We start from the raw sequence: 14,282 nt of genomic DNA on the forward strand, positions 1-14,282 counted from the left end.
ATCAATGCAAAAGTTGGTTAACGCCAACTATCTAATTGTGTGGTTTTTTAAACGTTGCGTTGCTTATCTGTGCGTCAAAAGAAGCTGAGTAATGTGTGTATGTATATAGTATAGAATTAAATAAAGGGGTATGTGTAAAATAAAGGGTATGTCATCTTGCTTTTGTGTTAAATAAAGGGGCATGTGTGTCAAACAAAGGGGTATATGTTTTACATGTTTAAAGGGGTATGTGTGTTAAACAAATGGACATGTCATGTTGCTTGTGTGTTGAATAAAGAGGCATGTGTGTGAAACAAAAAGGTACATGTTGCTAATTGTATAAGAGTATAATATAATGTAATAAACAATTTAACAGATTAGTTATTTATAAATAGATCTAAAAACCTATACAAAAAGTGTTTCGGGTCAACCGTCCACCAAACCAGTTTTGACACAAAAAAAAGGTGCCCATTTTGATCCAACCTGACCTTTTTGCCACCTCTAACATGAAGCAACTCCCAACTCAAAATTACAAACCTGTGGTTTATATACATACACAAATGCTTGATGTGTGTTCAAGGTACACTGCATGCAATTGCGTTACTTCTTCTTCTTATCTTCTTGAGCTCTTTCGAGTACCACCGGAGCTGCGGGTATGCTAATCCACCACTCTCTCATCCTCCGCATGATTCTTTCTGTCTCTGCTCTTCTCATAGGCGAGTACTTGGTAAATTCTTCTAAAAAAGTAAGTAGGAGCACGTATTTGAAGGGTATAATGGTCATAAATAAAGCTAAACCCACAAGTGCTGCTGCAAATCTATTGCTTGCCTGTGCACAAGCATGAAACACTAGGTTAGTCTTTTCTGTGGCGGTTTTCGACTCATTACGGGTTGTGTTTTATCTCCAACGGGTCAAATCAAGAAAAAATAACTGAAAAGAAACAGGCTAAATGGATTGAAAGTCGGCCAAAGTGTACTTACAATAAATACAACGTTCTAAATTGTTTTATTTTGACAAATTGTACTTTTAAGAAAATGGACAATAAAGTGTTCCAGGTCTACCCATCCTGACCGTACAAAAAGCTACCTGTTTCATGTGTTAGTCAACTCGCCCTATCCGCCCAATTTTCCACAGCTAGTGAGAATAAAAATTGTCTCTTAACTTTTCAATACAAGTAATATGTTTTACTTCTGTTTTTTCAACTTCTTACCTTATTATACAATTTATGATATGTAAAAATTGTGTCTAATTTTTCAATACGGGCAAAATGATCAAAATCACCGTTCCACCATGCTAATCTTTCGTCCATGGTCAACAAGGTCAAACCCCCTTTTCAACCATCACTTGGTCATGTTCAGTATAGTTAGATGGAGGCTAAACCTATCACAAATGTCTGCTATTCTCAATTGATTGCCAATTAACAAAAATCGTACCTAGTAATAAATTTATTGGTAGGTCAGGGGATGGTGGGATGTACGTGAACCTTACCTCTATCCCTGGGGATAGTTCCAGAGACACCCCAACAGCAATAACAAACAATTAAGCCTAAAATTATAGAAATAGAGAGCTACCAAAAAGCAAAAGATGTGGTGTTGGAGTAACATAGCAAAATAGAAACAAATATATAAAATCACATATAGACATAGATGCATAAAGACAATCACATGCAAAAAGCCTCTAAAACAAAGCTAAGACACAAAAATTCCTAACCTTAATCCTAATTATCCACAAACCCATATCCTAGACCGTGTCCTCATAAAGGTGCAACTCCATCAGCTCATCCCAAGTCATTTTGGGCCTGCCCGGTGTTGTCATTTGCCTCCTCTTTACAATGCCCAAACCATCTCAATCTCCCATCCTTTATCTTATCCACATACTAGCAACTCCTAACTTTTCCCTAAAAACCTCATTTTCTATTCGGTCTAACCTTGTGTGCCCATACATCCGCCTTAACATCCTCATCGCTTCTCTGCTGCCTCTATCTTGCGCACCTATGTCTTCTTGATGGCCCAACAATCTCAACATGTCTAACTACAACCCTATATAATTTTCCTCAATAATTTGATTGGGAAGGTCTTGTCGTATTTAATTCAATCGGTTGCCAATAAAAAAACAAATTCAAAGCAATATCCACCAATAACATTTAAGATATTTTCATAGTCACCATAACAGGTGGCAAGGAGATGACAGATCAACCCGACCCGGCTAAGACTGCTTGGTTTGACCCAGAACACTTTTTGTCCAAATTTTCATAACTTACATATATTTGGTGTGTTAAAAAATCAAAATGGATTTAGGAGGTCGTATAAAATACACTTCTGATGCCTGTGTGACCCATTCCCTTTTTAATTGTTTTATTTTTTGGATTTACCCGTTCGAGAGTAAACATGACCTACATCAAGCCACTAATAATTGCCACATCTAGGAATCCAATTCTATATTAGCTATTATACAAAGTAGCATAGCATGCCTTTTAGGAGTTAGGACAAACATTGCGAGAAATATTACCTGTGGAAATATGGATAATAGCAGGCCATGTATTTTGAGAAGAATAACATTACCCTCTTGGACTAGCTCTTCAGCTTGAGAAATTGCATTTTGAACAGCCAAAAGCTGTTCCATTTTGTTCATCGGTGGAGGCACTGTGACCTTAAGTTCACTGATTGGATTTCCTCCACTAAAATGTCGTGCAAGCATCATATTAATTGCAAAAAATATGAGTAGAAATGCAAATACATAAGCCATCCATCCGCTGCACAAGGAACATGGTATAATTAAGACCCGTAACCAATATTTACTATGTATAGAAGCTTCAAACACATAATGAGATGACACAGATCCCAAGTGATTATGAGAATAATACTCTGGCAGGAAATAAGCTCACCAGTAAATGATGCCTGCAAATATGAAACAGAATACTACGGATTTTGCAGGTTCTTCCCAGTACAATAGTGCAAGAAGACGATTACCAAGGTTAATTAAAGGAACAAGCAACTCCTGAAAATAACAAAAATAAAAATCAGTATTTCTAATATGATGGACACCATGAAATTTCAATACAGTTTAATGAATGCTACAAATTTAGAGCACATAAGTCGAGCACGGTATAATTGGTCTAGCATAATTGAGCAGTACACTAGTTGGGTTGACCCACAAACACTTTTTGTCCTTTTTATACTTTTAATAAACAGTTAATATGTTGGTTACCATATTAATACAAAATCTAATTTTTTTTAAAACACGATTTAGGAGAATGGCATGCATTAAAAATTTATAGTAAAATGCCATTTTTGTCCCTGGGGTTTGGCCAGTTTTGCGACTTTCGTCCAAAGGTTTGTTTTTTGTTTTTTGCATCTGGATCCAAAAGGTTTAAAATCTTGCCATTTTCATCCGGCTTGTTAACTCCATCCATTTTCTCCATTAAGTCGGGGGTATTTTGTTAACTTGAAGGGCAATTCGGTCTTTTGAACATTCGTACATTATGCTAAATGCTTGTACATGAAGTAAAAAGGACCAAATTGCCCTTTAAGTTAACAAAAAAAAGACAAAATACCCCTGACTTAACGGAGAAAAATGGATGGAATTAACGAGCCAGATGAAAATGGAAAGATTTCAAACCTTTTGGATCCAGATGCAAAAAAATAAACCTTTAAACGAAAGTCACAAAACTGGCCAAACCTCAGAGACGAAAAAGGCATTTTACTCAAAATTTTATTTTAGGTGACTTTCAATCTGTTTGGCCTGTTGCCCTTTTAATTATAAAAAAACTACTTGACCAATTTAAGATTAAAGCGACTCAATTTCTATAAAACACACATGCGAATGAAACAAAAATGCTTAATTTTTATTTTTATTTTTTGCAAACCTTAAGCACAGCTAAATTGGTGTCAAGGCCTTCAACTTTAGCTCCATCAACTGTTGCTTGTGCATCTGCAACCATCTTATAACTGCTTCTAGACTCTTCTACAGCTTTCTCTAAAGGCGTCATCTCTCCAACAGTTATCTCACCAACATTAATCAGTGATTGTTTAGGCATATTAGAATTTGTGCCAAATACAAATCCTAGGCTAGAAGCCATGGTAGTAGCCGATACCGAATGCATTCCATCACCAGATTTAGTATTATTCTTTTGGGTCTCTTTGGAAGTCAACATTGTAGCAATTGTCTCCAGTATCCGGTCGCCACCTGGCAGTTGATCACAGGCATTGTACATAAGTCCTGCCTCATAACACAGTGGTACTATGGAATTCATGTTACTTAGAGCTTGTATTCTTAGAATTCCAAATACTGCTTTTAGCAGTGCTTCATCGCGTTCAACACCGGTAATACGGTATTTTCTAATAAATCTGTGGGCATACAAAATTTCACGCACAATGGCTAGCCAATAGTCACGCCTCGCATGCCCTTTGAGCTCTGGAAGCTCCAGAATTACCGGTTCTGATCTACATTGGAACCCAACATCATGTCAAATGGGTCACATAACAAATAGTTATGAACGGAATGCTACTTAGTAGAGGTGTCAATTTCGACCCATTTGCATTTTGTCTTGTCACAGTTCTTAAAAGAGAGAAATGAGTTGAACATGTTAAAAGTCATCCGAAGTCTGCTAAATTGTTTCTTCAAAGATTAAATCATTATTATGGTAAAATAGACTTTAGAGTAAAATGTCATTTTCGTCCCTGAGGTTTTGCCACTTTTGCGACTTTTGTCCAAAGTTTGTTTTTCCGCATCTGAATCCCAAAGGTTTGAAATCTTGCCATTTTCATCCGACTCGTTAACTCCATCCATTTTTCTACGTTAAATGAGGGGCATTTCCGTCTGTTTAGACATTTTTATTTAAATAAAAAACACTATAAAAATAAAGATCCACATTTGTTGACTTTCTCTCCACCCAAACCCTTTAATCATCACAAAAAAATGTCTAAAAAACAAAAGTACCCTTGACTTAACATTAAAAAATGGATGAAGTTCACGAGGGGATGAAAATGGCAATATTTCAAACCTTTTAGATCCAGATGCGGAAAACCAAACCTTTGGACGAAAGTCGCAAAAGTGGCCAAACCTCAGGGACAAAAAATGGCATTTTACTCTAGTTATTATGATCATAATCGACACATCAGCCTGCTATTTATTATTTCTTCAATAACAAGCACAAAACGTGTGTGGGTCAGCCCAACTTAACCCACTTTCTCTAACCTATACTAAAAGATTATCCATTTTGATCCATTACTGAATGTGCCCAACCCAAGCAACTTGTCATCTCTACAAATTATAGTGATAAACAAGATAACAATAACATATGACTTAAGACTTACAAAGCATTCGACTTATACAAGACGGCCTTGTCAAAAAGTCGTGATCCCCATGGGCCAGTCAACTCAGCCTTGACAACCTGCTTCAAGTCATCTGCTAAGTCATAAACCGTGGGCTTATCATACGACACAACACGGAGAGCTTCAAAGTACAAAGCATGATCTGTCAGAGTTAACCGACCTGACATCATAAAGTTATGCATGGACACATGTAAGAACTTCAGAAATTTAACTAGTACCTTATATTTATCAATTTAAGGAAAATTAAATGGTGAAGATTGGCTAATTGACCCACCAGGCCAAGTTGATATCCCTAGATGTTGAAGAACTGGCTGTGTGGTGACGGTACCTTCGAGTTCTAGAACCCTTTCCCCTCTTCCTGATCGTTGGGATAAAAGGAGAGATGACTCTGAGTTAGATTTAAGTTTTTTAACAGCCCTGTGAAAAAGGTCAAATGCGGTCAACCTTGTTGAGTATATTCATGAAGTTACTAGCTTATCTTTAATGGGTCAGATGAACAAAATTAAACAAGTTTGCTAAAATGGAAATGAGTCGAATATCGTTCAACACGTATTCAAAGTGCATAAAACCTTCTTAATAGTTTATTCAGAAAATTACATGAGGAATTTATAAACAGCTCTTGTAATCGTAATAAACAAAATAATTTTACAATTTTTAAAAATAGACAGAAAGTGCTGAGGGTAGGCCCAGCCCAGCCCGTTTGACCCGTACTAAATGCAGAAGTATTGAGTACCTTTCCAATCCAATAAGGTATTTTTCAAAGGTAGAAAATGGAAGTCGGCCTCCAGTGGATGAAGTAAGAAACTCAAATATGTAATTACTTATTATTACATTAGCTATAACAGGCACTGCTGGAGCTATTCGAGAGAAAGCCTCTATCCCCACGGTTGCATCCTCATCTATCTGCATAGTGAATTTTGCAGCAAGTCAAATTTTTGTCAGGAATGCATTTGACCCATGTCTGCTTGTATTCAAGCTAAAGAGGGAAATCCATTAAAGATGCTCATACAAATTCAAGTTTTAAAGTTCTATAAGATCAGGGAGCCCTTGGTAAAAAAAAAAAAATACTAGTTCTCATACTCCATGTAGATTATACGAATTTCCCAACTCATTAGGGCTGCAAAAAGAATTCTTTTTTCCCAATTTTATATGTTAATCAAGCTCTTCGACAATCAATCATGTTGTGGAAAAATGGGGGTAAATAAATCTAATTATGGTCTGCATACAAGGTAAGACAAGGTTGTTATTTACCATTAAGATGCTACCACCGCATTTATAGATGCAAACCACCTCGTTTACACCGCTTTGCAAAGGATAAAATATTGGCAACGCAAGAACTACCTTTTTACTGTTCCATATGCTGGCTTATCATCATTTATATCAATGTAACAAAGTGTGATGTCATAGGTACACCATCTGAGATCATTAGATGGGCCGTATGACAGGCGAAAAATGGTATATGGACATACGGACCGTACAACCTTGTCAATGGTGTAGCCTGTCACGTCAATCGCTTTTGTGTCGGTACAGCACATCAATACATCATACGGCCCGAATGATGTGTCATATGACCATTTTTCGCCTGCCATACGGCCCGTATGAAACGTCAGTGATGTCTATGTCGGTGTTTGTCTGTGGTGTTTGTGTAGCATCACCTATAACAAAAGAACATACATCTATGGAAGGCTGACTGGCAACATCCGGAACTTCCCAAGCAAGCATCATATCAAATGTCAATCTTCTAAACCTTTTGTCTTCCATATAACCACTAACTTGCGTAGTTTGAGCAAGAGCCCTGAAACATGAATACTCTAAAAAATTCCGAGCATACCGTGACGGCGTTTTGGTGACTTCAGATGCCACCTCTTCAAAGTTCTCACGAAGATGATCCACAGAAACATCAAGGACTCTGCAATCAACATATACAAACTAAACTAGCTTCCATTTTAACAATTGCACGACCAAATCATCAAATAAATTGAACTAACAATTCAGTAAACCACACACAATTGCAAATAATAGGAAGGTTTCTGCAACAAAACTTACAGTGAACATCAACACAAATTCTGCAGTCAACATACATACACTAAACGAGCTTTCAATTTAACAGTTACATGATTACAAAATGAAATCAATTAACCTAACAATTAACTAAATCACACACAATCGCAGATAATCATAAGATTTCTGCAACAAAACTTACTTGGAACATCGACGAACAACAGCATTGGCGACTGCAGATAGCTCGTAGATCCAGTTTTTCTCTGCAGCAGATGGAGATCTTTTCATCTCGTCAAACTCTTGATGAGATGAATTCTGGCTCTTATTGAGCCATTTTATTGATCCGTCTCGAACAAAGTCGATGATATTTTTGGTTTTGTTAACTGCAGCCATTGGGTCAGGCTTGCGATCGAATTAGGGTTTGAGATTCTCGATTTCGAACGAAATTCTCATTCTCATTGTTTAGAATATAATAAAACAGTTGAAATGAAGGGGTGACGACGCGAGTGCATTGAAATGCTGCCACGAAGATCGTTGTATGAATCAGACATACGTGTTGGTTTGAAACGAACATGCACATCGTTTGATGTTGATTTTATAATATAAACTAGCCTAAGATACCGCGATTTTCGCGGGTGGCTTAACACAAATATATAACTTAAGGATATTAATATTTTATTAATTTTATTACAATGGTCCGTTTTATAAAATTTGTGGGGATATATATAATATGATTCAATGTTAATCGTATATAATAATATATGCAAACAATGTGATTTATCAATGGTAACAATTACCATAATGGTACGATTTATGACATTGCTTCTTATTAACAAAAAACATAACAAAGAACAGAGAGCAGCATATGTTTACAAAACAAAAATGAATCGGGTAAAATGTATGGATCATGCACCAAAACTTGCCTTTATGAGGGACTTATCATTATGCGTATATCGCATATGTTGAAGTCAACTCATATTTGACTCGAATCCCTCCCAAAGATGAAACGCCTCATCCAGTCTGACCACCAACGACCTTGTACGCCAACTGACTTGTTTGCTGCATATGTCAGGTCAAACAAAAGTAAACAAATTCAAACTACTGTCTTAGGTCAACTCAATATTTAAAATTCAATGGTGTCATATTACTCAGGTGGGGGGGGGGGGTACCTTGCATACACCGAGTACCAAAGCCACTAAGAGCTGTGACCAATAGATAACCAATCACTGGGGAGTTGTGCTGCTGTTTGCTCTCCTCCTAACAGAGCAAATTGACCAAGATGCTTGTACCTGTATAATAAATCATGAGGCGTTAAGTGTCCGATCCCAAAGTCAGACTTCATATTGACTTTCAATAGTCAAAGATGTCGAGATCAAACCTGAAGGGATGGAATCTATGCCTGCCAGACTCTCTGAAACGAATAGGACCTTCGGGATTTTTGGTGCATTCTTCCATGCGGTTGAAACAATCAGCAAGATAAGAACCTTGCTTCCCGGGCTCAAGAAAGTTACTTTTATTAAAAACTATTTATGATTAATATATAAGTAAAATCATACAATACTTCATTCTATAAAAAAACACCTTCGATGAGAAATAACTTCCGGCAATATCTCATTCTTCCTGTGTCTCTCGTGCTCCACTCTATAGGCCAAAATCAATACTTTACTCGGTACCCATCTGTTTCGCTTCACCACATATTCTGGAGGCGAGACCCGCTGAGTTAAGAGGCTATGTTTCACACTTTTGACCGAGTCATCTGAAACCTGCAAGCGTCTAATTTTGAGAATACTTGCTTCAGTTTCTCACAAGTCATGAATAAAATTCCAATGCAAAACAATGCATACATCTTACCTATTAAACTGCCAGTAAGATCGTGCTGTGTCATAATATCTTGTTATCAAGTTTCTGAGCCATTTCCTCATCTTTAAATCCAAGAAACCCTGCAAAAAGCATTCAGCGCGTAGTGAGTACACACTTGGTTGACTATTAAAAACATGATATTTATACCGAAATGGCATTGCTAACTGCATTTGCAATGCAAAGAGACTTCCTTACCTGCATAATAAATTGTCCTGCATATATTCCAGTAATGGTTGAACTCTGGCCAGAAGCTAGCAGTGCAATAGAATAAAGAGTAGAACTGGACTTCCCCAAGACATTCTGTGTAGCAAAATTGGGAGAAAAGTAAGAATATTTTATCAAATTCAAAGTTCTTAGTAGCTATAAGATGCACATATAATTTAACTCATACTTTAAGAAGAAATGAAGCTGAGTCAAGCGAAAGATCGCTGCAGACCATTCACAAGTAAACGGGTTAAACAATTACCTTGACTACAGACCAGATTATACAATCGTCGATCTCAATCTTGTTAAATAATTGAGCTCTCTAGTATTCCTTCGAAGGCAGCGTGCCTGAGATATCTCGTCAACTTCCAATCACCAATTAGCCATTGAACCTTCTTTGCAACAATATTAATCTATCAACACCACAACTTTACTGCTGCGTAAACAACAATATTAATCAATCACATCAATATATAACTTAATAACTGGTATACTAACCTTGAATCTGGAGATATTATGCCAAAACCAATCTGAGATGTAATATTATGCCGACACGTGGCCCAAATTATTAATGTTTATTTTAGGTAATAAAACCTAAAATAGAAAAAAAAACAAATATTATTTCATAAAAAAAACAGTTGGGTAAGTAGAAAAAAATACTGGTTGATTTCATCAGCCTGAGTTCCCCAGTTCCCACGGCCCGCTCCCTCGCGCTTGAATACATTCCTGCACATAAAATGAAAAAAATCACGTTAAGCCGATAAAACGATGACAGTTCAAAACATGAATTTTTAAAAAAATTGTATCCATAATTTCAGATTAAAAATAAAAAGAAAAAGATTTTACCCACGCCCTGTGCCGCTATGACATTCATATGTCCTACGTCGACGTTCTCCATCCTCACCACCATCACCATCACCATTAGCAAAAGACACACGACGGTCACCACGAAAACCACCATGAGGACCACCATAACCACCACCACGTCTCTCAGAAGACTTTCCATCAGACTCTTCGATACCACGGTTACCAAACGAACCCTCATTGTTGGCGGAATCTCTATTGTATCCACCACTTCCACGCCCACCACGACCGTACCCACGACCATCACGCCCGCCACGCCCACCTTCATTTCTGGCTTCTCTCACTACATATATATAAATCCAAAAGATAATCATGCACACATAAGACTACAAACAGCATCATCAAATATCCGTATACATAATCATTCTCAAAATAGGATATTAATTCAAACATTACAAAAAAGTATCAACCAACCAATCAGGCTTCCAACTTAGTAAGTGTACATCAAGAAAACATAACTCAACAATACGGTAATCTCATTAAGTCATGCACGGTTAAAATGACCATCTCATTATCGCGGTCTCGATAAATAAACATTGCATATGATTATCCAGGTATTAAGGGGTCAAATAGTTGCATATATTACTTCTACCAATAATAAAATTTTCTCACTCAACCTATAGTTGTTAATGGCGAATAGCGATAAGGTACCTATATGCTAAATAGCGAATAGCGATAAGCTACCATCACAGCCTCAAAAGACATAAGAACACCCAAACACCATTACCTACTAAAAGTTTCAATGTTTCATCACAACTAATTATCTAATTCTAGTACAAAAGTGGTAGTCTTTAGGCAATATCTGTATAAATATGAATGTAGTTATTTATCACATAAATTAGTCTAAGTATATAAAAGTTATAAAAAAACAAATAAATTGCTAAACATACTTGCATACGATGGCATTCATTTTGAGGCAAGCAAGAAAACCGGGGACCATTTTGTCTTTGTTTGATCGACCTAATGACAAAAGAAACATCAAATTAAATGTGTAAAGCATTCATCATCATAGGGCATAAAAACACCATAGTTTATTAAAAAAAAGATAATGTTTAAAGGTAATAATAGTTCATAGTGATGAATATATGAAAACCCACAAGTAAAAAAACCCATTAAAAGAAGTAATTTATAGTTTTGTGGACCATCAAAATATTATTTATCTGTACACAGCTCTACTTTAGTGGGGATGTAAATGTATTTGATTAGGGTTACACATGTGAATTACTGAATTACTAATGTATGAACAACAGATTCTGTCAAGTCCATTTTGCTACCACTTTTACTCCAAGTCCTGAATCACGGTAGGCTAGTGGTCCTAGTCCTGATGGTGTTTTAAATGCTAAATGCGTGAAACTATATAAAAAAACTTTCAACAAATGGATCTGTTGAATCTATACAAAAAATCACCAATAAAGATTAGACAATTTGAGCATCTACTCACTTGTCAAACAAAGAAGATTATCAATCTGTTCACTAAATGAGCTGTTGAAAGCTGTTGAATGCCATGATTAGGTGCTTCCGGATAGCAGCGATTTGAAAAACCCGAAACCAATTTGTAGTCTTATTTTAATGTTGAATAGCATAACTTGGAAGGAAAACAATAGATTCAACCTAAGCACACAAATAATATATAAAGAAAAATTGGATTTTGACCTCGCTTAACTATTAGGGCAAGAGAGTGATTGGTCATTACCTTCTTCGCCGGAAACCCTAGCTGATAGGAATCACGGCTATAGCTCCAACCACCATCTCTGTCATCTTCATCACCCTAAATCATAACAAACACTCAACCACCCCCAAAATCAAACACACAAATCAAAAGGTATACCCAAAATACCAAAACCCTAGATGAAACACACAAACCAATACCTGTTGGTTTCAGATCAAGCACTTGAACAACATTTTCTGGAACATCTAATTTGGCTGTTTCCTTATTTTAAACGTTGTCATGGAAAGCAATGCCTATGTATGGTGTTTAATAACAACAATCCAGTGCAAAATAACATCATGTATTATGTTACACCACCATTCATGGCTCTTTATTGCTGAAAATCCTTCATATACATATCATAAAAAGCATGGGCTCCACTATGGACGGCAAAGTTGATTATCTTTCAGATGGTTTTGTTATTTCCGAATCGATCAACATACATAGACAGAAAATTCTTGACACAGATAATAACATAGATTGGGTTCGATATTCGCATTATTGGGTGAATTATCATAACGAATATTCCAAAGTCAGTTCATATAGCATCAAACAAAAACAAAATAAAATGCCTAATAAAGTATAAACCCAAACCTTCCACATAACAAAATACTTGCATCCAAATAACCACATAAATTCACCTCGTATATCTATATTATTAAAACAAAATAATACCTCAAAAAGTTTACCAGTTCCACCATCACCGACAATTACAAGCTTGAAACTCAGGTAATCAACAGTTTGCTGATTCGACAGAGCCTAAAACAACAAAATGAACAAACAATCAAAAATTAACGCAACATAAAATCACCGTTTTTGGTTACTGAATACGAAACCGATCGTTGAAAAGAATAAAGTAATAACAGATCTATTAGAATGAAATACATACCATGCTGTATATGAGAGGGAGTATAAAGATGGCACTGGTGGATGATCGGTTTTTACAGCTTTCAGCGTCTCTATCAATCGAACAAAGATTAAGATTTGGAAGAGAGAGAGATTGAGATGAAAACGAATGTATCAAAATCCATGAGTATGGTAATTGGTAGATCAACAAATCATATCTTTGGCAGATAGGTTCTCGTCTCCAGAGGAATAACAAAACCCTAAAAGAACACAATAAGTAAGAAACGAAACATATAGATTGAGATTCTGATAATCAATCGAGCACTTACATCTTTTAGTCCTCATCGATTTCAAGCTTCTTGTAGCATCCAGATGTTAGATTCTGAGCTTCTTGTACAAATCCCTAAATTCTATTCAATCATGTACACAAGTAGATTCATTAACAACATAAAAATCAAATAAAAACGAACGGACCGTATCATCTTCATCACCATAATTGCAATCCTCAAAATCGTATTCATCATCTTCATCACCATGGTGGCGGCATTAATGTGGTGGTAGAGATATGAGATCTTTCATTTCAATTGGGAGGATAAAGGATGAAAGGAAACGCTAGATGTAGGGTTTTTGATTGTAACAACCCTCAATCAATGGGAGAATAAAAAAGGTAACTCCGCCATTGATTGAATTCATTTATGGGTGAATTAAAGATAATTGGCGTAGGAAGGAAGAAACTGCATTAGGGTATACAGGCTTTTGTTTTAGCGCCTAAACACAAAACGCGTGGCTTAAGAGGAATACACGTGGCAATGAGTGGTTTAAGTGAATGCCAAGTGGCATAAGTTTGTATTGTTTTAATATAGATAATAGATTATTAGAATGAGGATACGTTTGGTCCTTTTACTATTTAATGATTTTCAAATTAGCATCTAGTTTAAATTTAAATTTTATGTAGTTTGGACTACCATTTTTTTTACGACCAGCAGAATCAATCCTGAGCATTTTTGGGACACCCATTGGACCAAACGGAGTTCTCCGAGAGTAACCCGAGTCCACCACTAATTACGAGGAAAACCCGGTAACCCACCCGCCTGTAGGCACGACAGTGAAATTACCAGTAAAACTCGTTTGACTCAAGGATCGAACCCGTTTGGACTACTACTACTAAGCCTACAATTACTACTGGCTAGCATTCATGTACATGTATTTTTTGTATTGGTTCAAAAATTACATCTAAGCACATATCTAGGCTTCTTAGACTAACGTCAAATACACAACTCAAGCCCAATCCCTTGGCATCCCATTTTGGCGCCCTCATTTTATCGTTTGGCGTCAGAAATGATAAAGTGACGAGGTCCGTGACTCCACTACGTATAGTCGAAATAGAAGTTACTTATATTGCTCCTAATCAATATATAAACTAGATGGTTTTTCCTAACCAAATAAAGTTGGTTAAAAGAGTTTTAACCTAACAAATGACGACTTAT

General features: G+C 36.4%; 1 protein-coding gene across 13 annotated transcripts; it reads right to left on the reverse strand.

Moving 5' to 3' along the window:
* Positions 1-340: 340 nt before the first annotated feature.
* Positions 341-13,516, reverse strand: LOC110890313. 13 transcript variants are annotated; one of them, XM_035979269.1, is made up of 22 exons: positions 13,125-13,515; positions 12,839-13,055; positions 12,625-12,708; positions 11,935-12,009; positions 11,132-11,201; positions 10,224-10,524; positions 10,038-10,103; positions 9,876-9,971; positions 9,640-9,769; positions 9,369-9,473; positions 9,165-9,253; positions 8,692-9,086; positions 8,483-8,602; positions 7,516-8,372; positions 6,987-7,221; positions 6,046-6,215; positions 5,587-5,729; positions 5,295-5,472; positions 3,845-4,421; positions 2,864-2,976; positions 2,488-2,731; positions 341-807 (listed from the first exon to the last, which is right to left on the reverse strand). In XM_035979269.1, exons 14-22 carry the CDS (start codon positions 7,704-7,706, stop codon positions 580-582), a joined length of 2,079 nt encoding a protein of 692 aa, XP_035835162.1. In that variant the 5' UTR covers positions 7,707-8,372; positions 8,483-8,602; positions 8,692-9,086; positions 9,165-9,253; positions 9,369-9,473; positions 9,640-9,769; positions 9,876-9,971; positions 10,038-10,103; positions 10,224-10,524; positions 11,132-11,201; positions 11,935-12,009; positions 12,625-12,708; positions 12,839-13,055; positions 13,125-13,515; the 3' UTR covers positions 341-579. The 13 variants fall into 13 exon arrangements, with proteins under 13 accessions (XP_035835162.1, XP_035835158.1, XP_035835164.1 ...); XM_035979265.1 differs by having other exon boundaries at positions 9,640-9,810; XM_035979271.1 differs by having other exon boundaries at positions 8,692-8,797; positions 8,895-9,086; positions 9,640-10,103; positions 13,125-13,516.
* Between the last annotated feature and the right edge of the window lie 766 nt (positions 13,517-14,282).

The sequence above is a fragment of the Helianthus annuus genome, chromosome 11 (genome assembly GCF_002127325.2).
Source record: "Helianthus annuus cultivar XRQ/B chromosome 11, HanXRQr2.0-SUNRISE, whole genome shotgun sequence".
Lineage (NCBI taxonomy): Eukaryota > Viridiplantae > Streptophyta > Magnoliopsida > Asterales > Asteraceae > Helianthus > Helianthus annuus.